The 27640-nt window shown below is 49.5% G+C and overlaps 2 protein-coding genes across 2 annotated transcripts in view; both read left to right on the top strand.

Annotated features, from left to right (window-relative positions):
- Nucleotides 1–843, top strand: part of LOC136957006 (whirlin-like) — a 5724-nt gene extending 4881 nt beyond the window's left edge. The window contains exon 4 of the mRNA XM_067251093.1: nt 661–843. Within this exon, the coding sequence (XP_067107194.1) occupies nt 661–843 (183 nt within the window). The remainder of the gene's footprint in view (nt 1–660) is intronic.
- An 8653-nt stretch (nt 844–9496) lies between these two features.
- On the top strand, nt 9497–22381 carry akna (AT-hook transcription factor). The gene is made up of 21 exons (XM_067251094.1): nt 9497–9929; nt 10101–10893; nt 11002–11290; nt 11548–11622; nt 14252–14387; nt 14853–14974; nt 15156–15215; nt 15316–15434; nt 15782–16069; nt 16617–16784; nt 16870–17092; nt 17195–17292; nt 17585–17850; nt 17974–18112; nt 18838–18990; nt 19854–20002; nt 20137–20265; nt 20401–20505; nt 20981–21076; nt 21194–21353; nt 21445–22381. Exons 1-21 carry the CDS (start codon nt 9497–9499, stop codon nt 21758–21760), a joined length of 4317 nt encoding a protein of 1438 aa, XP_067107195.1. The 3' UTR covers nt 21761–22381.
- The last annotated feature ends 5259 nt before the right edge of the window (nt 22382–27640 follow it).

Here is a 27640-nt window from a genome sequence, read left to right on the forward strand (position 1 = left end):
CCATGCATCGCTGCTCCTGGGTGTCTGAGATCACCTGTCCCCGTTAGGGTCCCCCGGAGAGGCGGAGAGGCGGGCCACAGCGCTTCTCTCTCCTCTCCACCCTCCGCCCCATGGCTCAGGGGTGATTGTCAGCGGTTCACTGAGCAACAGGAGTGATAATGCAGTCCTTCGGTCTCTCAGTGTCTGGACGGCCTGGTGCTGTAGGGAGGCATGCGTAAGAGTAGCGATGTGGGGGGGAGGGGGGGGAGTTTCAGTGCAGTAACATGATTGGTTCACGTTGGTGATAGAACTGGGAGATATAATTCATGCTCCTTTTTAAAACCATTCTGTTCCCCTTTCTCTTTCTCTCACTTTCTCTATTTCTCTCTCTGTTTCTCTATCTTTCTCTAACTATCTTTGTCTCGTTCTCTCCCTTTCTATTGCTTTCAAACCTCTCTCCCTCCCTCTCGCCATCCGTCTTTCACTCTCTCTCTCACTCTCTCTCTCCCTCCCTCTTTCCCTCTCTCTCTCTCTCTCTCCCTCCCTATCTCTCTCTCTGCCTCTCTCTCCATTCCTATTTCTCCCTCTCCCTCTTCCTCTCTCTCTCTCTCTCTCCAATTCCCTCTCCCTCCCTCCCTCTCCCTCTCCCTCTCTCTCTCTCTCTCTCTCTCTGTCTCTCAGAGGGGCGGGTCGGCCCATAACTGCGGCCAGCTGAAGGTGGGGCAGGTGATCCTGGAGGTGAACGGGGTTTCCCTGAGGGGCCGCGAACACAGGGACGCTGCCCGCATCATCGCCGAGGCGTTCAAGAACAAGGAGCGCGACCACGTGGACTTCCTGGTGACCGAGTTTAACGTGGCCCTATAACTGGGGGAGGACAGGGCAGGAGGAGAGGAGAGGAGGGGGACGGGGGAGGGCTCACAGAGGACTATGGAGGGCTGACAGAGGAATGTGGGAGACTCACACACTCTCACCTCTACGTGTCACTTCGGAAGGAACCACGTCCCGGAATCTCTGTCACCTGATTGGCTCTGACTAGACAACGCCTCCGTAGAGTGGGTGGGGGCTCGAGGAAACCTGCTTTTCAATTACAGTTCGTTTTTTTTTACATGTATAAATGAACAAATGTAGATACAACTATATATATTATATATACGCTACATAAAGATATTCTATGAATTATAAAAGCTGATATCTTACACGCTCAACGTACAAGTAGAATACTTTGAAGTGTATACACGTCAGTGAGATGTAAAAGTCCTCTGCTTAATCAGCTTCCTGCAGCTTCTGCCCATCGAGGGGTCTGTCCGTGGCTCCTGTAGGGTGTCCAGGGAGGACCACACTGTTGCCTAGCTGTAATCCCACTCTAAGAGGCTGTAATGAGACAATAGAATACAGGGAACTGTCTAAGCTCTCTGAAAGATTCCCGTATGAGCGTGCACATACATGCACACACATACACACACACGTAGACACACACATTTCAACCACATTTCAACACACCTCAACAGGGACCAAACTGTAATCCACAGAGCATGAGGGGAAACTTTATCCAATTATGGAACAGGAATGAGACGGGAGCCATGGCAATCAGACAGAGGAGGAGGAGAGAGGAAGAGAGGGGGGGGACTCAGGGGGAGGAAGAGGGGTGGAGAGAGAGTCGGGGGAAGGAAGGGAGACAGAGAACTGGGGAGAGAGAATAGCAGCCAGTGAAACTAAATGAGAGGGACATGGTTGTGGTGGTTGGTTTGTTTGTTTCCTCCGAGGGAGAGGATGAAGGAAAGGTTGAGGGAGAGGATGAAGGAGAGGATGAAGGAGAGGATGAGGCAGAGGATGAGGAAGAGGATGAGGGAGAGGATGAAGGAGAGGATGAGGGAGAGGATGAGGGAGAGGAAGAGGATGAGGGAGAGGATGAGGGAGAGGATGAAGGAGATGATGAAGGAGAGGATAAGGAAGAGGATGAGGAAGAGGATGAGGGAGAGGATGAAGGAGAGGACGAAGGAGAGGATGAAGGAGAGGATGAGGAAGAGGATGAGGGAGAGGATGAAGGAGAGGATGAGGGAGAGGATGAAGGAGAGGATGAAGGAGAGGATGAAGGAGAGGATGAGGGAGAGGATGAAGGAGAAGATGAGGCATACAAGCCTGGCCGTGTGACAAGAGATCTGGCTCGCTTTAGCAAACACACACACTCGCACGCACACACACTTCCATGACTCAGCTCACCTGCGATGACCAGCTCAGGACCACACTCACCAAGTCTCTGTCGGTCGTCATACTGACTAGAACGTTCTATTTTATTGCTAAACAGCAGGATGGGGATGACTGAGAGGACGTGTGGAAGCATGTCAGGGAGAGAGAGATGTTCTGGCGTGTTCCTCAGTCTCACAGGACACCGACAGGGTCGTGTTGCTTAGCCGTCAGTCCACACTGCACAAGCATACCAAGAGGCCGGTCATGTAGGCCTGAGGGATGATCATATACAGCAGGCCGGTCATGTAGGCCTGAGGGATGATTATATACAGCAGGCCGGTCATGTAGGCCTGAGGGATGATTATATACAGCAGGCCGGTCATGTAGGCCTGAGGGATGATCATATACAGCAGGCCGGTCATGACTGTGAAACCAACCCAGACAGGATAACGGAGGAAAGAAAAAGAGGGTCTACAATCAAGTTGACGGTGTTTATTTGGCAGTAATGACCGGCGTGCTGTACATCATCCTTTACGTTTTACCTTCTGTGTGCGCTAACGCAGTCCTCCAACATAGCCTGATCCCTGTGTCATAGCAACGACAGCCAGATCACGTCTAAATCTCAGTTCTTACTCAGATCCTGTCCGCTTAAAGTACACATCAAGATGACATGTGAAGGCTTTAGGAATGCATGACATCATCATGACATCACCGGAGGCCCTCAGCTTCTCTGCCATGAACATGTTCACACGGTCCAGACACAGAACATTCATTGTGTGTGTGTGTGAGACAGAGAGAGAGGAGGGAGAGTGTGTGTGTATGAGTATGTGTGTGTATATGTGTAAAGGACAGAGAGAGAAAGTGTGTGTGTGAGGGGGAAGGGGGGGTTGGAGTGTGTGTGTGTGTGAGAGAGATCTCGGAGAGGGGAATGGGTCAGAGGAAGATTGCCCTTGGATAAAGAATTGGAGAAAGACCAGACATAAACATGCACACACAGACACATCTAAGCTTACACACACATACACTGTAGACGTAATAGTACTTTATGCACACTGTACGCAGAGCGTATTGTTGTATATATACTCTACACACACACGGACATTGGCAAAGAATCGCAAAACATTCACCCAAATGTGATATGAAATCAGATAAGACGGTTAGACTCATGTAACAGACGTGGTCTTGCAAGCTCCGTCAGAAGTATCGGGCAAATCGTCCCGCACTAGGTTCGAACCTGCCACCTCTGGCTTCCCAAGTGAAGTTGGTAGTGGTGAAACTAGCAATTTGTTGACGCGGGTGGCCTGTTACATACCTGAGGAGTGAGTTTCACCGATACACACCGGCTACACACACATGGAGAGTAAGTAAGACTTTATTTATATAGCACATTTCATACAAGAATACACACACATGGGGAGGTCTCCAATACATTCAAAAACTAAATTAATCCTCCCAAAAACTTTCGTTATGTACTAGTTAGTCTTGCAGTGTGACTGGGGGAGGGGTGGGGGGGCTGTGTATGAATGACCTTCAGGCAGATGTTGATTGCTGTCCAGCCTTCCTTGTAACCTTACATTGCAGAAGAAAGGCTGATGGAGAGAATTAGTACAATCTAATGACAGGCTCATTCATCAGACAGCCAGACTGAGATGCTTGGTTTCTGCTGGAGACACGGCACCGGATGTTGATAGAGTTCAACATCATATAAACATACAGGCTCTCATCTCTCCATCTCCTGAAAGGTTAAGCAAATTATCCTATGTTGCCCTGTTGGAATCTATTGATATTTATTCACGTTTATTTCTGTCTCATTGACTGTGCCTCCCCACGACTTTACCGACGTACTTTGATGTCATTGGCTATCTGTTTGTTCAATTTTTTTTTACCCTTTCTATAATTGCGTCCTTTTGCCTTTGTTTGCCTGTCCATCTGTCTATTTGCCTGCCTGTACAGTTTAATGAGACGTGTTATACACAGCCATGCTATTTATACAGAAAGTGTGTTTAATTTTCCAATAAAGATAACTGCACAATACCTTCCAACCGGTCCCCATCATTATTATTGTACAGAAGCAAGTGCAGGGGTTGAAAATAAAGTTCCTAAAGAAATACCAGAAATAGAGAAATTAAAGCTATACGCACGCATCTTACCAATAATCATGAGTCATGCTCTCAGAACCATGCAAGCAGGCCTTAATTGGTGTTTGCCGCAGCAACTAGTACACATCTGGAATGAAAGTCACGTACTTCCATCTCTCTTTCTCTCTCACACACAATATATTAACATCCGGTTTCCTACATCGGCATTATGGCCTGAGTCATAGCTGTCACGGGCAGCTCTCAGCATGCATGGCCTTGCTTGTCATGCTTCTCCAGGCTGCAGGATTGATGGACCGGTCATGCTTAGCCCTCTTACTTCCCTCCACGAGGAGGAGGGATGGGGGACGTAGAAAACAACTCCCGGTCGCGTGTCCTCTGCTCGTGGCTATCTTCCTTCATCTCAGACGCAATCAGCCAGGAGCTCCGCGGAGATAAAGCTACGAAATTACAACTTTCCGTTGTTATTTTTCGGGATTAAAGCTTAGTTATATGTTAATCTTTACTTCACCTTTATTCATGATGTTCACTATATATATCCATGAACAAAATAAGAACACCCAAGCCAAGTATTAATCTTTGGCCCCATCTAGTGAAAAATTAAAACACAGATGATACGGGAGTCGAAGTCGAACAGTATATGCTACCCCCGTGTGGAAGGTATTGATATCACTTTACGAAATGTCTATTGATGTATATAGCTATAGTCTAGGCCCCTATATATACAATTCGTTTATACTGCCTATTTTTTTTTTTTTACTTTGGGAGTTAGGCTACATAGCCTAACATAAGAACACATTCTGTTCTTATATTTTGCATTTCTCTTGTTGTTGTTTTGACACCAGACGTGGAAGCAAAGAGACCAAAGAGATAGCGAGAGACCAAATGCGGATAAATACAAGTCTGAGTTTGTAAGGGTTATACATGATCCTTATTTCTGTCTTGTGTGTTTTTTAATTCATTATGGAAACGTCAATCATCAACTAGTCCTGCCCCCGAGCGCCGAACGAACCAATCGGCTCTTGGCATGATGTTTGGTTTTCAGATAACTTTTCCGCCAGCAAAATCAGAGCCACGGTTCCTGAAATAATTAGCTAGCTAGCGTTGTAGCACATGCAACTGCAACTGTAACTAACACTGGTCTTCCCTTTGAATTGAAAATGTGCGTGTTGGGCCAGAAATTCAAAAATAAAAAAAATTAGCCAACGGCTTCTAACATTTTAAAAAATGCGAGAAAAAAAGTGGAAGCGATGCCTATGAGGACAAGACGAAGAATTCTGGAAAATCTGTTAGGAGTTATCTTCTTGTGCCAACAGTAAGAACCAGTTATTTCAACATTGTCAGAACAGATAACACTGCTTTCAAGCAAAATAATAGGATGGATACTGTAGACATTGGCTAGAAGTTGACGACGTTCGAATCTAACCAGATGTGGAAGTGGTTAAGTTTGGATGTGTATGCATGGTCGCTTGGTGACATTGGGGTGGGTCTGTATTAGTTTGTGTGCGGTTCCCCAAGGCAACCACGGCTGCTGCTTTGAAGTTCGGATGAGCTCAAATCTCGACGTCTTTCTCTGTCTAGCATTGAATGCCGTTGCAAAAGCTTTCCAGACCAGGTAAGTGATATAATTAGAATATAACTTAAGAGTGTTTTCTTGTGGAGTCCGTGGGCGCCCTTGTCTGTACGCCTTGTGTAGACTTTATTGTAATTGCTCTGTTTTTTCACGCAAGTATGGCTATTTCAAATCAGTTCAAGCCCAGCCTTCTGCATATTAATGAGCTAGACTGAGTACACCAGGTTGATAAGGAAGACTACCTTCAAACCGAGGTTTGCATTTCACCTGTCCTCAGTAAACGCAGACAAATCTTGATCTTCTGCAATTTTTCTCATACTTCGAACGCTTACAGAAACTCTCCCCACCTGAATTGCATCGCTTGACTAACAGCAGGTTTAGCTAATTGCTTGACAGGTCAAGCAGAAACAACCTGTAGTTACAGTGTACAGAAGTCACAAACTCCGTCTTAAATAAACAAACACATCGTGAACTCAGAGTTCTGACATAAGCATCCCTGGCTTGCTTACTGAGTACTAAGACTTCGTGTGTCGGTGGCACACAGCTAACAGACTGTACCGTGTCTGTCTAAGCAGATTAACCTCCATTGGCTGCGGTGTTAGTAGTTCATCTTAACCTACCATCCGCTGTGCACCTACCAACAGGCTATCCGGTCCGAGACAACATGAAGTTGACAGGAAACTCTTTTGTTCTCTAAAAGGGGAGCATGTTGTTTTTGGCTGTGGTGACGGCATTAGGAGGACTGGGAGTCAAGATAACTTGGTAGTGATGGTAATTAGCCGAGAATAAGTTCCTTTTTTCTTAACTCTGATTCTCCTCCTTGTCTTTCCCTCTCCTGTCTCCCTACACCTAGTCACAGCTCCCCTGGTACTTGTGTCAGTCCGCTTGTCTGTGGAAATGTACTGGCTTTGTTTGTTTCTGTGTGTTTGTGTGTGTTGTAAACTCCTCTAGGATTAATACTTGTGTCTTGTCTGATCCTTTAGACAGAACCAGGGAGAGGGAAGAGCTTGTAGCCAAGGCAACAGGTGAGTCCTTTCCAGATCATGTTTAACCTGTTATTCCGTATCTCAGAGAGGGAATGTGTCTCTTGAGATCAGAGAATGTCCTTATCCCAAGAGAACTGCAGACTCTGACAGGTTACGCCTCTCAACCCTCAGATTAATACCAAATACCAGACAAAAACACCAGCATTAAAGAATGTACTGAATTAGCATGGCATGCTAAAAATAGACCATCCTCTCTAGGCGTGTGTGTTGGGGAGAGGGAGAGCGTGTGTGTGTTGGGGAGAGAGTGTGTGTTGGAAAGACAGAGAGAGAGGGCGTGTGTTGGGGAGAGAGTGTGTGTTGGAAAGACAGAGAGAGAGGGCGTGTGTTGGGGAGAGAGAGAAAGAGCGAGTGTTGGGGAGAGAGAGCGTGTGTGTGTGTTGGGGAGAGAGAGCGTGTGTGTGCAGGCTCAGTGGTCTAGTTCATATGCGAGCCGTCTCCTCACCTCAGTGTGGACCGTCCAGCATTAGCGTATGAAAGGGAGATGAGAGGGGCCTGTGCTGCCTGGTCAGCCCTGTGAAGCTCCTACTGTTTGTACAGACCGCTACAAACACACGTCTGTGTCTGTGTGTGTGTGTGTTGCATTGATGAGTGTGTGTGTGTTGCAGGTGTGTGTGTTGGAGGGATGTGTGTGTGTTGCATTGATGAGTGTGTGTGTGTTGCAGGTGTGTGTGTGTTGGAGGGATGTGTGTGTGTTGCATTGATGAGTGTGTGTGTGTGTGTGTTGCAGGTGTGTGTGTTGGAGGGATGTGTGTGTGTTGCATTGATGAGTGTGTGTGTGTGTGTTGCAGGAGTGTGTTGCAGGGATGTGTGTGTGTGTCAGATTAGAGGTAGCACTTTTCTAATAATCTACTCTTGGTAATCCTGGGGATCTTGATGATCAGAGAGATCTACATCGAACGCTTGTCTGAGCGAGACAGACTGCTGTGTCACTTTCTCAAAGGCTCTGTTGCAGAAACAAGCAGCCCTATACCAGGGTCTTGTCTGTCACTTCACGCCTGTTATTCTGACATCATGTTGTTGTTGTTGTTATTTGAAAAGGCTTTGCTGAATGACTGCAGTACACAGTCAGGCAGGACAGATCTGATTAGGAGAGGAGGTTCTCGTGCACAGATGGTGTCGAGGTCCGATCTGTTTCTACTTCTACTATTAAGCCTTCTACTAAGCCTCTTCTACTCTTCTGTTTTACTAAATTCTACTGTACTTTTGCTACTATACCAAGCTTCTTTTACTATTCTATTGCTACTAATCCTGTTCTGATATTCTACTTTTACTTTACTGAACGACTACTAGGCTATTCTATGATACTACATTTCTTCAACCATGCTATTTCTACTATACTAAAGCTTATGCCATACTATTCTATGGTTCTACATCCACTATACTAAACGTATTCTACTTGTACTATACTAAACTACTGTTTTTATAATTTCTCTCAGCTCCCTGTGTCGTCCATGTGACTGAGCCGTGTGAGCTGATTGGACGCGTCGTACTCCATCAGGGCCCTGCAGGCTTCTGGGGTTGCTATGGTGACCGTCAACACGAGCGAAAGGCCTCAGTGTGATTTGAGAACTTCTGTGTTTGTGTTTACGCACCTGTTGGTGGTACATGGAAGGTATTTTACCTGTAGATTGTGTTAAAACTCTTAAAAGCAGTTCCGAAATGAATAGTTTTAGAGACTCAGTCAGAACTATATTTTCTTCATAGTTATACATGGTTAAATAGTTGCTTGGATAACTTATCAGTCTCTCACACTCGGGGAAACAATTCTATGTGAACCTATTCTAAGGAAGGTTACCCAGCTGCTGGTTCAAATCCACTTGAGTTTGTAGGAAAGGCCCCTTTAATCTGTTAATGGATTTTATCATTCAAAAGCAGGATCGAACACGCCTCTTTCCCAGTTAGAAAACTGTAATGACCAAGGGGTTAGTGTGCATTGAGCCTGATGATTTATTCCAGGCTGCGTGGTCATGTTGTTCACAGCGCAGAGTAGCCGGGTGAAGTGGGAAGGCAGTTTTGTCAGGGTCCTAGCTAACAGTCCATTACCATGACGACCAGAGAAGACACCTGCGGTTCAATCAGTCAGATTGTTTCTCACGGCTGTTGAAGTACGTGTTCTTTTGTGTGTCCCTTGCATGCGCAACACAGCCCATGAATCTTGGTTTCAATCGCCAGAGAATGAGTCAGAATGATTGTTGTTATTGAGTCGTAACGACAAAATGTGTGTTTTGTTTGGTTTCAGGGTCTGCCACGCCGGCTGTGAGATGCATCAACAGTAAAGGACTCAGTTTGTGCTTCACACCAGCTTCAGGCTGCCCTGCTAGAGATCAGCACCTGACCAGCGACAAGGATTCACTCCCAGCCGAGCGCTGCATCATGGCTCTGGAGGCGGACTCTGACGTAGCTACCAAGCAGCCAATCGGGACGCGATTTGTCGTCACACCTGGCTGGAGGCCGCTGTGAGTTGGGCCAGGGAGAGAGAGAGAGGGAGAGAGAGAGAGAGAGAGAGGGAGAGAGAGGGAGAGAGAGAGAGAGAGAGAGGGGGAGAGAGAGAGAGAGAGAGAGAGAGAGAGAGAGGGAGGGAGAGGGAGGGAGGGAGAGAAATAGAGGGAGAGAGAATGGATATAAGGGGACGACACACCACAGCAGGGCTCATGTTCTGGACCCCTGCCCCCGCGCCCGCCTCTCCTGTCAGCTCTGTGGTGTCAGAGGTGGACTGGGGGAGGGAGGAGGAGAAGGAGGAGGGGCTGGAGGAAGATGAAGAGGAGGACTTCCACAGCCAGATGGATGAGAATGGGATCATAGGGCTGGAAGAGGCACTGCGGGAGATGGGTCTTCAGGGAGAGGGGGAGGAGGAGAGAGAGGGGCCCTGGTCACCTGGAGCCCGAGACCCAGAGGAGGGGTCTGCTGGTGGGTTAGGTAGGTCGGGGATGAGCCCTGAGGAGGGAGACCGTCTGGAGGAACACAGTTACGACATGGGGGAACTGCTGGACTCGGAGCCTCTGTCTTTATCTCAACCGCCTGGAGAAAATTCCCTCAACTTGTCAATCTGTGAGTCTGTAACACAGCAGCAGTGTGATCTGGTGGATGTCAGGGCGATAACAAAGGCTCGGCACAACAATGTGAGCTCTTCACAACCAGCTCAAATGTAGGAATCTCACCCTCTTGTCCTCTTCCCCCCCCCCCCCCCCTCACTTTTCGTTCCTCCTCTCCCTCTGCCAGATGAGGATGGTGTGGAGGTCTGGACTGAGGAGGAGGAGCTGAGACAGGAGGAGGAGGAGGAGGAGCAGAGGATGATGCTGCAGCGCAGCACGGAGCTCCTCCCTGTGAGAGACCGACAGCTGGACATGACGGAGGAGGAGGAAGAGGAGGAGGAGGCAGGGCGTGGCTGGATGCAGGAGGGCTGGGAGGATGGAGGAGAGGGTGGGGAGGAGAGCCAGGAGAGGAGCCCTCACAGCGCTCCCCCACCAACCCTAGGACCCGGCCAGCGCTCTGCCCCAGAGAGGGTTACCAGACGGGGCCAGCCCTCCCTTCTCTCCCCTCCCAACACGGTTCTCCGTCCCGCCCCTCGTTCTCCCTCTCCTGACACGGGTTCCACGTTCCCCCACCTCCTGCACTTCTCCTCCGAGGAGCTGGCCGACTCCCCGGGGATAGAAGCCGAGACCCTCCCAGAGAGCCTTCCGGAATCCCGCTGCAGCCACGCCCCCGGCTCTCACTGGCTGCCGGACTCCGAGGGGGAGGAGCCTACTCCTCTCCCAAACCGCGAGACCTCCTACCGGCTCAGCGGGAACGCGGTTACCCGGGTAACCAACGACCCGGGTGCGGCCCACCGTCCGCCACGCCCCTCGCCCAGGAAGCAGAGGCAGCGTTCTCCCCAGGCCCCGCCCTCCCCTCAGAAGGCCCCGCCCCCTGCTACAGAGTCCCGCCGTGGGAACAGTGGGGGAGACAGCCGGGCCAGGACCCCCGGAGAGAGACGCTCCCAGCCCAGCCTGGACGCCGGCGGGGACGAGGAGAGGTGAGCGCCTTGGTGTTTCTCCTACCCTCATTTGAAAACAAACCTACACCCCTGACAGGAACACATTTAAATGAAATGTTAACTCTTTATTCTTGTCATGGCTGGCAGGCGGTGCCCCTTGACCTTCCCCACGCCCGACTTCTCCAAGGTGGAACCCAGGGTCCACTTCCCCAAGGACGGGTACAAGCCCCCCAGGAGCAAGGGTTCCCCCAGGAAGACGTGCCTCCCCGCCGAGCCCCCCCTGGTCTTCAAGTCCCCCGCTGACATAGTGAGGGAGGTGCTTCTGAACGACCCTGGGGCCCCAGCCCCCCGTGGGGCCCTCAGGGGCCCCGTCTCCACGGTGCCCCAGGAGTTCAGGTGCCCCCGGCAGGCCACCACTCTGATGCAGCAGCTGCAGGTACGAAGGCGGGCGGGGAACGTTCTGGAACGTTCTTGAAGCAAACCCTCCCCACTCACACCCGGACCCTGTCTTATTAACACTTTTTTTATGAGCTGGCTTTTTTTGTTTGTTTGCAAGCTCAGCGCTGATGCTTCCCTCCCTTCCTCTTCTCTGTCAATCCTTTCTGCTGTCTTCCTCCCTCTTGCACTCGCTTCCCCTGCCCTCTTTTCTGCTCTCCTTTTCCCTCCCTCCCTCCTGCTCCCTCTCCCTGGCAGGAGGACTACAACAGACTGCTGACTAAGTATGCTGAAGCTGAGAACACCATTGACCGCATGCGCCTTGAGGCCAAGGTAGCTCACTCTGTCCATGTCTAACTCGCACTGTCCAAGAGTCTAACTCGCACTGTCCAAGAGTCTAACTCGCACTGTCCAAGAGTCTGACTCACACTGTCCAAGAGTCTGACTCGCACTGTCCAAGAGTCTAACTCGCACTGTCCAAGAGTCTAACTCACACTGTCCAAGAGTCTGACTCGCACTGTCTATGAGTCCTCATGCCTAAATGGGTCTAACTAGCTTATACTAACTCCTACCATCTGTTGGGGCCGTGAGGACAAGGAGCTACTGCTGCAGGGGAAACCCTGTGCCTCTAGTCTCTGGAAGTCTCCCCCATGTCACCTGCCTCTAGTCTCTGGAAGTCTCCCCCATGTCACCTGCCTCTAGTCTCTGGAAGTCTCCTCCATGTTACCTGCCTCTAGTCTCTGGAAGTCTCCCCCATGTCACCTGCCTCTAGTCTCTGGAAGTCTCCCCCATGTCACCTGCCTCTAATCTCTGGAAGTCTCCTCCATGTCACCTGCCTCTAGTCTCTGGAAGTCTCCTCCATGTCACCTGCCTCTAGTCTCTGGACTAGACTAGTGGCACTTCTGTCGGAGCGGTTATTTCTGCTCTGCATGTGAATGAAAGATGAAGATAAGGAACGGATAGAAGGAACAGAAAGGGATAGAGGGAGCAGAGATGGAGAGAGAGGGGAGGGGGGGCAGAGATGGAGAGAGAGGGGAGGGGGGGGAGGGAGCAGAGATGGAGAGGGGAAGGGAGAGATGGAGCAGGGAGATGGAGAGGGGGGGAGAGAGAGAGAGAGAGAGAGCTGCAGGTCCATGGAGGCTGTGTGATTACAGCTTGTGACTGTCGTACAGCAGGCCTGTTCCAGAGACACGCCTTTCTGCTCTCACTACGTACACCATCCCCGGTGAGAAGATGGTTCAGTGTGTGTGTGTGCTGGGAAAGAGAACGTTCTAGAATTATGAACAGTAGCTTCTACAATGTTTTTAAGGGATATTTAGCATTTCAAAAGTAGCTTCTAGAATTTTGTAGAATAATGAACAGTAGAATATTCTAGAATGTTTTTAAGGAATGAGGAATTGTTGAGTAGCATGTTCTAGAACAGCGATTCCCAACCTTTAGGTTGCGGCCCACTATAGGTCCGCTAGGGTATTACAGGTGGGCCGCCAAACCAATGAACGTTAATTTGCATACGCCCACTTCAATCCACTGTGCACGCATCACTTCCGCATATTGCATAATCCAAGTCAACAACTTCCGGTAGCGAGCAGTTACGTTAGTTCTCAAACACAAAATGCCGTTTTTTACGAGGAGTTCGGGTTGTCTTCACAAAATGACAATCAAAGATGTACATAAACGTAAGTCTGTTGATCTACGATCCAGCGTTCCTCATCCAGCTGCACAGCACAGCACTCTTATCTCAATACTAATTAAAATCAGCTTACCTCTCCTCCTCCCCCCACCTCCCCTCCTTTCCTCCCAACACGCACAGCCATCTGTCTCTGTCTCCACTCCCTCCTCCGACAGCACAGTGCAGAAACACACAGGGAGAGTCTGATCTGACGCAGGCATTTATCAAACCGCTGAATTACCGGATACTGGGGGGGGAGGGGCGGGGGTGTAGCCTATGTAATTATGAGTGTGCCGCTGCTGTTTGAAGTGTTGAGGGATTAAATGACAGCAGTCTGCCAGGCCTTCTGTCTGCTGGCGGGTGTGGCTGTTGTGATTGGCTGGGCGATCTGATGAGGTCGTTGTTGTTGTTGAACGCTCGCAGGGGTTAAATGGAGGTTGTGGTGATTTACAGTCTTGAGGGGGCTTATCAGAGAAGGGAGTCTCTTCAGTCACCTTCAGCTATTGTCGCAGAGTGTTTGTGTGTGTGTGTGTGTGTGTGTGTTCATTTGTGTGTGCGTGTGCGCCGTGTCTTCATACTGCCTTATCACACGGTCCACTACACTCTCTCTCTCCTTCGAACGGGCTCTTGTGTGGGGTTTACAGCCCTGTATTGTCTCTGTGTCCGCCCTGCGCCCCAACACATCCCCCCCTCTCTTCCCTGCAGTGTCACCCTGCTGACTGGTGCTGGGTTAGGCTGGGGCAGGAGCTGGGCTAGGGCCTGGGCTGGGGCTGGCCCGGGGCTATTAGGGCTAGGCTGGCCTGGGGTTATGAGGGCTAGGCTGGGGTTATGAGGGCTAGGCTGGGGTTATGAGGGCTAGGCTGGGGTTATGAGGGCTAGGCTGGGGTTATGAGGGCTGGCCTGCGGTTATGAGGGCTGGCCTGCGGTTATGAGGGCTGGGCTGGGGTTATGAGGGCTAGGCTGGGCTGGGGCTATTAGGGCTGGGGTTATGAGGGCTGGGCTGGGGCTATTAGGGCTGGGGTTATGAGGGCTGGGCTGGGGCTATTAGGGCTGGGCTGGGGTTATAAGGGCTGGGCTGGGTTGGATCTGGCCTAATGAGGGCTAGGCTGAGGCTATGAGGCCTGGAGCAGAGGATTGACTAGTCTGGTCTGGGGTTAGTCCCAAACATCACACAGTTCACATTACATTTACAACTTGCACCATGTCGCAAGAAATAACCCCCGGAAATGTAGAAAATCAAATGTGGAACATTTTCTGAGTGTGTTCTCCTCTGTGGTGTTTCTGTCCTTTCAGGTGAACCTCTACTCAGACCCACCAAAGCCCAGTCACTCCATCCAATCAGCAGCTTTCCAGGAGGGTTCAAAGGTCATGACCCTTACCTTTCCCCGCGCTCAGAGGGTGGAGACCTCCGATTTTGCTCATCACTCAGGTAACGGAATCTCTTCATAACCAAACGTGTTCACATACCAAACATCCAGGGGGGATTTGAACCTGGGACCCTTGCAGCCTGCAGTCAAATGCTCTACCACTGATCTGTACCCAACCCTATTATTTACAGCTTTTACTACAATTATTTATGATTATTTACATTTAGTCATTTAGCAGACGCTCTTACCCAGAGCGACTTACAGTAAGTACAGGGACATTCCCCTGAGGCAAGTAGGGTGAAGTGCCTTGCCCAAGGACACAACGTCATTTGGCATAGCCGGGGAATCGAACCAACAACCTTCTGATTAATAGCCCGACTCCCTAACCGATCAGCCATCTGACCCCCTCATATTTACCAGGCTCAATGTATTATTTACAACAAAGTTTTGACTCAGGAGTCATGGTCTTGTTGTAGTGTGTTCCTGAATGTTCCCTGACTGAAAGCCGAGTTCTCTCCTCCTCCCAGGAGCCTCCCCGAGCCGGCCCTCCTCCTCCTCCTGCTCCTCCTCCTCCAGGGTCCGGGACCTCCCTCTGGCTCTGGCTCTGGCCCAGAGCCTCACCAGGCAGGCAGGAAGGTTCCTCCAGCAGGTAGCAGGCACCAGCTGTTTAGTTTGGTGGTTTTAATCAATGAAATAAAAAACGTTTTGTTGTAAATTTTACTCTGTGAATTCTGTATCTTTCTCTTCTTTTTAAAAATGATTTCTTTCTCGGAGACGTAGGATATTTGGAATTGATAATGTGTCTGTGATCGGTTTCCTTCCGTTTCCAGGTGCAGACCTATGAAGACCTGTCTCGGAGGGGAAAGCTGAAAGCTGCTGACCAGATGAAAGTATGTCCTCCCCTCTGTGCAGTGTTGGCCAGCCTCCTCACCCTGAACGCCGAGCCCTCCTTCCGTTCAGCCTCACACACCAGCTTCTCCTCTGCTACAGGGTCTCTCGTGGCTCGCCCAGGGGCTGGACTCCCTGGAGAGAGGGTACCTGACGGCCAGAGACGAGCACAGACTGTTGGAGCAGAGAGGTCTGGAGACCGGCCCCTTCGACCCCGACAGGTCAGCCTGCTCCCTGGTCGTCACAGGAAATGGACGTTTCAGAAACTCCACTTGTTTCCTGTGTGGCTCAAGATGAGAGAGCATAAGGGGGGATAAGGGGGGGGGGGGTGTAGCTTGGTGGTAGAACGTTTGCAGATCTAGAGGTCGTTGGTTTAAATCCTCCTCTTTAGGGTGTTTTGGATGAAAGTATCTGATAAATCAACACATGACATTTATGTGGTAGCTGATGGGACTCTTTGTGTCTTGTGTGGTGCGTCTGTTGTGTCTGGTGTGTGTGTATGTGCGTGCGTGCGTGGTGTGTGCTCGTCTCTGGTGTGTGTGTGTGTGTGTGTGTGTGTGTGTACCAGGGAGTTGGAGGGGCTGATATTCCAGTGTGGGACACGTATGGAGGAGCTGAAGGAGCAGAATGCACAATACCAGCCCTCCTCTGAGGCCCCTCCCTCCCCTCCTCCTAACCCCGCCCCCCTGACCACGCCCCCTGGAGCCTCGGTGGGGGCGGAGATCAGCTCAGCCAGCGGAGAGAGCGAGGGAGGCATGGAGGACGAGCAAGCCCCGCCCCCAGCCCTCCTCCGCCTCCGGGCACTGCTTGAGAAACATCCGCTGGTGGAGACGGATTTCAGCGCCCTGATTGGCCAGTGAGTCCTCTGTCACTCCGATTCAACAGCTGTTTCTGTGTACCAGTTTTACTTAAGAGACCCAGACCAGAGGCACCTCTAGGTGCTAACATGATGTCTAGGTGCTAACAGGATGTCTAGGTGCTAACAGGATGTCTAGGTGCTAACAGGATGTCTAGGTGCTAACAGGATGTCTAGGTGCTAACAGGATGTCTAGGTGCTAACATGATGTCTAGGTGCTAACAGGATGTCTAGGTGCTAACAGGATGTCTAGGTGCTAACAGGATGTCTAGGTGCTAACAGGATGTCTAGGTGCTAACAGGATGTCTAGGTGCTAACAGGATGTCTAGGTGCTAACAGGATGTCTAGGTGCTAACAGTATCTTTTTCTCACCCCTGTATCTTTTTCTATGCAAGTACACTGAGAGGAATGTAAAAGCAGGAGTCAAATTCCTTGTGTGTACTCGCTTTGGATAAACTCTTCTGTTATATTTATGTTTCTATATGTTATATAATGAATACATTGCGTCGTTGCCTGAACCCTGACATCCGTGTGTCTGGGTGTGTAGCTTCCAGGACTTCAGAGAGCTGACTGGCCTGCTGGACAGGGGCTGGAGGGAGGGGGGCCCTGCGGTGGGCCCTGCAGGGGGGCCAGGGGGCCCTGCAGGGGGGCTGGGGCCCCCAGGAGAGGCGGGAGCAGGGACGGCGCCACACGGGGGCCAGGAGGGGAGTCTGGGGTGAGTCTCTCTGAGGGGTGAGTCTCTCTCACAGTGTCTATATTCTAGTACCCTGAAACAACTCCTTTTGTTTGTGTCATCTCAGAGAGCCAACCACAGCTCACTCCACCAGGACCCAAGCAGCCCGGCCACGGGGCAGCCAATCAGAGCCTCCCTCTCCCAACACGCACAGCCAATCGCATGCCCTTCCCCGGCAGTCGACCAATGGGAGTAAGGGGTCCGCGGCGAGGAGGTGTGCCAAGCTGCAGGCTGCCAGCGTGGGAGAGGGTGCCAAGCTGCAGGCTGGGGCCAGGAGAGCGCAGTCACAGGTCAGGCAGAGCGCTGTGGAGAGGACCCCGCTTTCATTTAACCCTCCATGTGACGCTGTAGCTGTATCCTAACACATCCTGTGTGTGTGTGTGTGTGTTCAGGACGGGGTCCTCTCCCCAGAGACTGACAGTGGCTTCGTGGGTTCAGAGAGCTGCCGTCTCACCCCTGCAGCTGCCAGTCCTCTCCACCAGGGGGCGAGGTGAGGCACCGCTGGGTCTCCACTGGCCTGGACGTCTCACTGGACGCTCCTCTCCCCCTACCACACCATCTCTTTCTCTCTCTCTGTCACACACACACACACCACTTGTTAAAGTCTGACCAATAGATGGCCTACATATGATGTAACAATTTTGCTTAGTAACGTGAAAGTGTCGACTCCATTCGTATTCACAGGTTAGTTGCAGTTGGATATTTCAGGCCTTAACACGCTAACTTCATCCGTGTGTTCGTCTCTCCCCCCCCCCCCCCCCCCCTCTCTTCTCGAAAAGCAGCGTGTCTGCTTTTCGAGAAGAGATCCCAGGGAAGGTCCACCCCTCTCAGGAGCATGATGGTAGGTCCCGGCTCAGCACCCTGGGGCAACCGCAGAGCGTACCAAGTCGGGCCAGAGGGGGAGAAGGCAGAGGGGGCTCTGGCTCCAGCTCGTCCCAGCTCTGGGCCCCCCAGAGCCCTCAGAACTGGCCCAGCAGTGGGCCCAGCAGGGGGCACAGCAGTGGGGCCAGTAGGGGGGCCAGTGAGTTTGGACCAGACAGTGACCAGGGTGAGTGCCCACGCAATTCTTAGTTAGGTGTCAATAAATGTGTATCTCCTACCTGGTTATGGATTATATTAAATACATTTCTCTATCTCTATCTCTTCCTCTCTCTCTCTTCCTCTCTCTCAGGTTCAGGGGAGGACGAGGGACAGAGCTACGCCCCGCCCACCTCACGTCACCACTATCCCACAAGCCCCTCCACCTCTTCACCCTATTTCCATGGCGATCTCGTCAGAGCCCGGAGCTTCTGTCACCTGACTCACACCAAGTGAGTCTGCTGCTATGGCGATAGGGGCACAAACAACCACAGATCTGTGCTTCTCTCTGGAGAACGTTCCGGCAAACACTTAGGATGGAAAACTCTCCTTGGTTTCTGGTTGGTCCAGAACCTGATAAGGAAGGAATCGTTGGCTTGTCATTGGCAGATACTACCACTACTACTACTAATAATTATTATTATTATAATAAACAGAAAAGGGAAATATTTCACCTTGCTTTTACTGTAGTCTGGTACCTGTGGTTGGATAACCTTGCAGATGTCCGCACCCTCAGAGCTGCCATGCCAGCTCGTTCTTATCCGGTTCCTGTTCATGTTCTACGTGGTTCCACTCTACAGAAAGAGACCGAGAGTGGAGACCCTCAAGGTCAAGTCAAAGTGTCGTACTGTAAAGGAGACAGAATAACCCAGTGTCACTTTGATCAAATCAAATGTATTTGTATAGCCCTTTTTACACGCAAGCATGTCACAGAGGGCTTCACATACGCCCATAGAACTGCCCCTCAACCAACCTAAACCCTCAAGGAAGACAAGATAAGATGACAAGATGATCAATGATATTCACCTTATAATAGGCATAGAAAATACTAGAAGGAAAAACGAAGGTCACAAATAAGGGCAGGAATGGCAAACAAAGTACAATTCAGACAGTATATACTAGGTTGTAATGTGTACTGCAGCCTTCCCTGTAACACAGTGTGTGCTGTGTGCTCCAGCAAGGCCATCCAGGCCCTGCAGGCAGAGATGGGCAGGCTGAAGGACAGACTGGCGTTGTGTTCCGGTCAGACCGGGCTCCCCAGCGCTGCCACGGCGCCCCCCGCTGCCCCGGGGGAGCCGCCACACCCTCCCAGCTCCACTCGTCTCAGCAGGTAGGGGTTAGTCGAGGGGGGGTCTGTCTGTCTCTCTCTCCTCTCTCTCTCTGTCTCTCTCCTCTCTCTCTCTGTCTCTCTCTCCCCTCTCTCTCTGTCTCTCTCTCCCCTCTCTCTCTGTCTCTCTCTCCCCTCTCTCTCTGTCTCTATCTCCCCTCTCTCTCTCTCTCTCTCTCTCTCTGTCTCTCTCTCCCCTCTCTGTCTGTCTGTCTCTCTCTCCTCTCTCTCTCTGTCTCTCTCTCCCCTCGCTCTCTGTCTCTCTCTCCCCTCGCTCTCTCTCTGTCTCTCTCTCCCCTCTCTCTCTGTCTCTATCTCCCCTCTCTCTCTGTCTCTCTCTCCCCCCTCTCTCTCTCTCTCTCTCTGTCTCTCTCTCCCCTCTCTGTCTGTCTGTCTCTCTCCCCTCTCTGTCTGTCTGTCTCTCTCTCCTCTCTCTGTCTGTCTCTCTCTCCCCTCGCTCTCTCTCTGTCTCTCTCTCCCCTCTCTGTCTGTCTGTCTCTCTCTCCTCTCTCTCTCTCCCTCTCTGTCTCTCTCTCCCCTCTCTCTCTGTCTCTCTCTCCTCTCTCTCTCTCTCCTCTCTCTCTCTGTCTCTCTCTCGCCTCTCTGTCTGTCTGTCTCTCTCTCCCCTCTCTCTCTCTGTCTGTCTCTCCTCTCTCTCTCTCTCTCTCTGTGTCTCTCCCCTCTCTGTCTGTCTGTCTCTCTCCTCTCTCTGTCTCTCTCTCCCCTCTCTCTCTGTCCGTCTGTCTCTGTCTTTCTATCTTTCTCTATCTTGCTTTCTATCTAAATCTTTCTTCATAATGTCCTTCTGTCTCTTTTATTGTCAGATTACTTTTAGTGTTTATCATCGTTTATTCCCCTTCCCACAGGCCTGCTCAGAGACTGGAGGAGGCTGTCAGAGGGGGGAGGAGAGGGGGAGAGGAAGAGGAGAGGGGGAGGAGAGGGGGAGAGGAAGAGGAGAGGGCTCCCAGACCTGCCCCCAGGAAGAGAGTCAGGCAGAGATGGGATCTGGACCTCAGTGAGTCAAACATCACACAAGTCATTTACACAAATGTAAAATGACTAAATGAGTCACACACGTACGTGTGTGTGTGTGTGTGTAAACACCTGGGCATAAATATAGATTTGTAACGTTTTTATTTCTTGTTCCAGCCTCAGATTCAGAGCATGCCCAGTCCACGCCCAGACCACGGTCCTCCAGACTTATCCCAGAATCCCCTGCTGCACAGGCAGGAAGGCGTCAACACAGCAGAGGCGTGAGGAGCAGAGGAGCCCACGTCCGTAAGACGATCCAAAACATTTATAAAACATCAAATAATGACCTTTAACAAAACGCATCGGCCACCTGTGCTCTGGCGTCAAACAGGGCAAACTCTTATTTTGAAGGAGCCTGACTGAGTTGTGCTGTGGTTGCAGGGCAGCGTGTGGGCGTGTCTGTTGCGGTGGATGAGCCAGACGATAGCAGCAGGACGCTAGCTGGGTGTTCCCTGTGTGCTCCCCTCCGTCACTCCACCCCAGCAGGTAAGGCCTGGTCCTGGGTCAGCACTAAGGCCTGGTCCTGGGTCAGCAGTCAGCACTAAGGCCTGGTCCTGGGTCAGCACTAAGGCCTGGGTCAGCAGTCAGCACTAAGGCCTGGTCCTGGGTCAGCACTAAGGCCTGGGTCAGCAGTCAGCACTAAGGCCTGGTCCTGGGTCAGCACTAAGGCCTGGGTCAGCAGTCAGCACTAAGGCCTGGTCCTAGGTCAGCACTAAGGCCTGGTCCTGGGGTCAGCCCTAAGGCCTGGTCCTGGGTCAGCACTAAGGCCTGGTCCTGGGTCAGTCTGGTGTTCTGTCCCTGGGGACAACAAGGCCTGAGGCTCACAGAGTTTCACTCCTGGTCATTCCTGCTTGTGCAACTTCTCTTTTTTTATACTTGTGTATTTTGTATTTGTCTTTTGGGATCCAAAGCGTCTTCTTAATGAATCAAACAACGATGTGAATTTGTCCTCATCCGTCAGGGCCAGGAGGGGGCGACACTGAGGCGAGAGGCCCCGGTCCTCACTGCACCGTGTGTGGGACGGCCGACAGACACGGGCCCGCCCTCCTCCACCCGGGTCAGTCACACGCCGGCGCTGCCTCACTGGGTTTCATCCTCACGCTTTGACGTAACCTCTGAACATGTGACCATGTGTCAGGTGATGTTTAACGTTCAGCTCGTTTCCTGTCCGCAGCACGCAGCTTTGAGAAAGACGCAGGCCACGCCCCCCAAGCCAGCCAACCCATGAGCCAACCAATGAGCTATCCACACATGTTTCTGGCAGCCCCGCCCCTTCCTGTGCTCGGTGGGGTGCCATTGGTCCAGTGTGTGCCCGTGTGCTCTGCGCCAGTTCTGTAAGTCGCCTCCCCACCCAGTCAGTAGACGTCAGACTGGCGTTTAGTGAAGCGGTCTAACGTGGATGTGTGAACCTGTCACCCCCCCCAGGTTCCTACCCAGCCCTGTGTCGGAGCCCCCCTCCTACCCCCATCCCGTCTACGTGGTGCAGGGCGAGGGGGCGTCCCGGGGGGTCAGAGGTCGTGAGGAGGCCCGGGGGGCCTCCGGGCGCTCCGTCTCGGCCGGCCAGTGGTCCCTGGACAGGTCCCTGGACAGGTCCCTGAACCGGGCCGTCCTGGCAGCCAGAGACATGAGGCTCGTCTCCAAACGCATGACCCGCTCCCTGGCCACCGGCCTACACCACCAGAGGGCGCTGTCGCAGTCCCTCCACCACCAGAGGGCGCTGTCGCAGTCTTGCACGTACTGAACGACAGGAAGTCGCACCGCGGCGGGGGAAGTGATCAAAGATAGAGAGAGATGATCTCCAGGTGGCAGAACAGCTGTCCTGGATTCTGTCTGTCTGGTAGCAAAACAGAGATTCTTACTGTAGTAAGAAAGGATTCTATCTATGTCTCTTCCTGAGTGTTCTGTGGAAGGGAAATGAATCGCTCCCATATCCTCCTAACTATGACAGGGAGAACAGGCTGCTGTGGCACCATCCATGTTTGTACACCTGGAACCACCCTACATGTTTAGCATGGGTGGGAACGATTCTAATGTGATGACAGCGCGCACCAGAACACACAGTTGTGAAGTGGAACTAGTTTTAACCACAAGGCCTTGATGGCTTTGGCTTGAAAGACGGTGTGTATAGGCCGTGTGTGTGTGTGTGTTTGTTACTTTCAGGGAAATAATTAATCAGACTGTCTATAGTCTCAATAGGTTTTTGTGTCAAACACAAAAGGAGTATATTTTCTAAAGCTTCTGACGTCCCCATATCTTTTTTGTACTGTGTTGATCTAATTATTTTGTTTTTCCAGATACTGCATTTTGAAGCTAAATGAAAACAGATAATGATTACCGTTTTCTGTTTAAATAAATTTCGGATGTTGAATCCATGGTCATTTTTTGTTCATTGTGGTTTCAAGACAAGCATAAACCAGTCAACAACAAGCATAAACCAGTCAACAACAACTCAGAACGAAGAGAACAGAGTCAGTAGTAGCCCAATCTATTAAAGGTTAGTATACGGCTCTTCAGACTGTTCCAAAAAGTTCCGTTGATTTGAATGGGCCACTCCAACGTTCGCAGGTCCGTAATATCTTGATATCCACTGCTGCGAAAAGATATTGACTGCGGTCATTGGCAACTGGGTTCGTGCTTCTAATTCACACTTTCATAACATTCCGCAAGTAGTCCGGTCATTTAACGGAATGTTGTGGTAATTTGTATCTAACTATAACTATCATTGATAACTATGAATTTTGTAGCACCTTGCGGGGAAAAAACCTATCAATAACATGGAAGATTTTACCGTCAATTTTAATGTTTATGGAGATTACGAGACATTTGAGCGCTGGTGTCAGGCCCAGTTTTCAGAAAAGAAACGAAAACGTTCCAAAAAGTTCCGTTGATTTGAAGCAGAGCCTGTTTAAGGAGAGCCTGGCCACTCCCTATTAAGCCCCATTGTACCGAATTTTGTTGCAGTTCCACCAGAGTTCCACTGGGAGTGATCGTGGACGAGTGCAGAATGAATGGGAGTCTATGGGGCTAAACGGCTAAATTTGTCTCTTTCACCTGCTTGTCGTTGAGAAATCTCAGATTTGATTGTAGTTTTTGCATGTTCAACATGGATTACAGGTCGAAAGTTGAATGAACGAGTACGTATATCCTTTCGATTTCTTACAGGGTAAGTGGTTGTTGCCCATAACACGCTAGCATTCTGCTAACGAATGATGATTGGTTAGTGAAGGACTGACTACGACCCGAGATCCCGCTTGATGGCATCCGAAGCAGAACCAGAATGTCAGAGCATTAGCAACATTAGCAACAACATTAACAAACCAAAACTCTTTCTAGCATGTGTATTGACAGGGAGAACCTGTAACCTGTGTTGTCGATGCCTCGAGAGAAAAGTGGAAGTAACCAGAGCTTGCCGTCAAGCAGTATCTCAGGCCGTACAATGTGTAGGACGTCAATGACATTTTAACCAAGCCCCCACCCCTTGCCCTTCGGCTTGAAGCAACGGCCCCGGTGGATGTAGGTGGTATTGCATTTCTTGTTAGACTTCCGGCTCTTCCGGTCGTTTTTATTCTGTTAACTCCAGTCAACATTTACAAAACTATCTCCCCCAATAATTTTTGTTCGATTCTTGAACCTGGCTCATACTACTAGCTTTTTCATAGAATTTTTTTTCCAGATTTTTGCTAAGTTTGAAACCAATCCGACATGGTTAAACTAGCACCCCATTTATTTGCTTACGTCAATAAAAGTTGCCTGCAAATGTGCTCGCGGATACTAACAGGGCACGATCACAAAATTCACATTGGCCGATAGCCGATTTACCTGGAGCTGAAAGAAATGGCATGAGTTGCCTGCCCTGTTGTAGCAAGTTTAGCAAATGGTTGTCACACATACATGAAATGTTGTTAATATAGTTTAAACCTGTTATTTTAAAACAGATTTGATTTTTCGTAAAAACGTCCATGACATGATGGCAAATATTATATTATGTTAAGCGTGAGCATAGATTGTTGACATGTCTATCTGGAGCAAAGACGAAGATTAATACTTTAACTGATAACCACAATAGGAAATGATATATATTTAAATAATATTAGTCTTGCCTTCAGAAGCTTTTGTTAAACACACTCATTATTCTTTTTTTGATCGTGTCATCAAGCCAGACTGCTTTTGTGGGACAATAAAGGTCCTCAGTGACTATGTTTCACCCCCACTTATATCTGATGGAAACGTCTTGTATAAACTCCTCAAAAAAAGTTCGGAAACGTTATTTCGGTCGATTATTCCTCCCCTTCAAAAATACCAATTGGTATTATATTTTATATCTTTTATATATATATGGAAAGCCTGATTAGTCACCTTTACAAAGAGGTACAACTTGTAAGGATCGTGCATTCATGGAATGAGCAACACAGCTAACCGTGTGGATAGCGGCCCAATTTTTTTTGCCAAAATCCCCAATGCAATGCAATATTCTCCTGTTGGTATTCACTCTCGTTTTGAGTTGCTTGGTGGATTGTATGATTGCACTCTCCCACAGTAATAATAAGGAATAATAAGGCACAGTAACAAGGAAAAAACAACACATATTCGCGTATTTTTACACTCATTCGGGTACGTCATTTCCTGATAGAGCCGAAGTTGCACGAACTCTCTTCATTCGAGTACGTCATTTCCTGATTTTCTATCCGGTGGTGTCCCAAGAACCGGGACCACGTTATTACTCTTTTCATAGAAATGAATGGGGACGCCATCTTGGAAGACAAAAGTTACTTCCTCTAGTAATATTAACTCTATGCATTTTAAAAGGCTTTTTAGAACAGAAAGGCGACTTTAAAACAGGGACAATGAAAAGGAAATTAAATGAGAAAGAGAAAGATAAGGTGAAGGTGCAACGCCGAGATGATTCAGACGCAGTGGCGATCGTGGAGCCCTTGGATGCTAGTAGTGCTAGTTTGCCTCAGCCTGAACATGGAAAATCCACTGCTAAAGTGAAAAGAAAATACGACAAGGAGTACATACAATTTGGATTTTTTTGGACAGGGGACGAAGAGGATCCTAAACCACATTGTGTTTTGTGTTATGGATCGTTAGCAAATGAATGCATGAAACCTGCTAAGCTCAAGCGGCATTTTGAGAGTAAGCACATGGAGTACATGGGGAAACCTATAGGATTTTTTGAGAGAAAACGGGATGAACTGAAGAAACGGATGAAGAAGGAGCCCTCACAGGTTTTTTTTGCCGGGGAAAATGCGTTGACTACAGAGGCTTCATACTACATATCCCTGATGATCGCAAAACTGGGTAAATCTCATTCGCTTGCTGAAAAATTAGTTAAACCAGCTGCGAAGCGCATAGCTGAGCTTTTGTTAGGAGGAAAACAAGCAGGTGATATAGTTGACAAAATACCGCTGTCTAATGACACAGTTCAGCGGCGAATACAATCGATGGCTCAAAACGTTGAAGATCAGCTGTTGATACGCATACGCCAAAGCCAGTTTTTTTCTCTACAACTGGAAGAGTCCACCGACATCGGGAATGAAGCAAATCTGCTCTCTTATGTAAGGTACATATATGCAGGAGAAGTGCATGATGATTTTCTTTTTTGTCGTTCCATCACGACCATCAGAACAGGAGAAGCTATTTTTGACTCACTCAACGATTTCATTACACAGAATGACCTGGACTGGACAAGATGCGTTGGCATTTGTACAGACGGTGCAACTGCGATGACTGGGAAACGTAAAGGACTAACAGCGCGAGTACGCGCTGTAGCACCATTGGCCACGGCAACACATTGCATTCACAGAGAACAGCTGGCTGTCAAGAGGATGCCCCCGTGTCTCAAGGCAGTACTGGACCAGTCTGTGAAATTGGTTAATACAATCAAAGCCAAAGCTCTGGACTCACGTCTTTTTAAAGTGTTGTGTGAAGAAATGGGAAGCGAACATAAAAAACTTCTTTTTCATACTGAAGTTCGCTGGCTGTCGCGTGGGAAAGTCCTCACCCGTTTATTTGAACATCGCGACGAGGTGATGTTATTCCTCCATCCTAGTGATGAAGTGTATGACCAAGTGCAGGATTTCCAGTGGCTGGCAAAGTTAGCTTACCTGGCTGATGTTTTCAGCACTCTCAATGCTGTGAACTTATCACTGCAAGGAAAAGCTGTCACAGTCTTCAATGTCCAGGACAAAATCAAAGCTGTATGCCTCAAGATGGAATTGTGGTGTGGCCGTCTCGATCGCCAGGAATATGACAATTTTCCGACACTCGCAGATTTTCTTCTCACCACCGAAGAGCAGCTGGATGGCGAAACTGTTGCAGCCTTCAAGGAACATCTGCAAGGCCTTCACTCGCAGTTGGGAAGATATTTTCCAGAGTTAGATGCAGACCATGAGTGGATCAGAAGTCCATTCGGAGACAAAGAACACATCAAACGTGTCTGCTCCATGCGTACTCCTAGAGAGGCTGACAGCCTTGTGGAAATCACAACAGATGGGACTCTGAAGACGACTTTCAGAGAGAAATGTTTGACAGACTTTTGGGTCCATGTCCATCCTGAGCATCCTGAGCTGGCTGGCTCGGCTCTTAAAGTGTTGATGCAGTTTCCAACCACCTACAACTGTGAAGATGGATTTTCCACACTTGCTGGTCTGAAAACAAAGCAACACAACCAGATCAACTTGGAGCCAAATATGAGACTGAAACTCTCCAGTCTGGAGCCAGACATCACTTGGCTCATGTCTCAGCAGAAACAGTGCCATTCTTCCTACTAAGTCAGAGGATGATGGGTGAGTAAGCTGTGCTATATAAAACTTGCTGCAATTTTTATGATTGTGGGGGACATGGAGTGGTGATGTTCTAAATGGCTTATAACCTGTGTGTGTTTGTTCCCTCGGGTGCAGTGAATGACGGTGGAACGCGGTAACAGTGCATGTTGCAGACAAGGGAGACGCACACGCAGCGAGCGGCGACAGACCAAGCAGCCGAAACGGTTGAGAGTCGGAGATGCGCTGTGGCAATCTGGACTTTATTATTATTATTATTATTATTATTATTAATAATATTTGGGACTTGGGAATACCGGCACGACTGGTGGGGGTGTGCTGAGGTTGTATTTGTTATTTTTAGTAACTTCAATTTATTTTATTATTAAATACACTGTAATAAAAGGGTGGATCCCAAACTGCAACCTGTGTGTTGACTTCCCTCTGTGCCCTACATATAGGCTTATATTTTTCTATATATATATATATATGTATATGTATATATCTTGAGCTCCGTGCAGTTGTGGCCAACTAGAAACTCGTCATATCTATGACTAGCCTACCGGTACGTAAAAAAGGAGTGCCCACCCGCGAAAATCATGTGCCGCTAACAATTGTATGGCGCCAAGTATAGGTAGAAGGCATGTTGTTCCAGGGATATACTATTTAGCTAGATGGTCCGCAAGTTTTTTTTTATTGGCTAAGTGGTCCTTGGTCTGAAAAAGTTTGAGAAACACTGCAATAGAGCAAATGGCACACTAGAACAAGACCAGTTTATAAAGGTACTGTAGAAAGGCAGAACACCAGGATATAAAGCATTAATATTCAGAGTCTGTGGTATTGTAATGGAAGCCAAT

The sequence above is a fragment of the Osmerus mordax genome, chromosome 14 (genome assembly GCF_038355195.1).
Source record: "Osmerus mordax isolate fOsmMor3 chromosome 14, fOsmMor3.pri, whole genome shotgun sequence".
In the NCBI taxonomy this organism is placed as follows: domain Eukaryota; kingdom Metazoa; phylum Chordata; class Actinopteri; order Osmeriformes; family Osmeridae; genus Osmerus; species Osmerus mordax.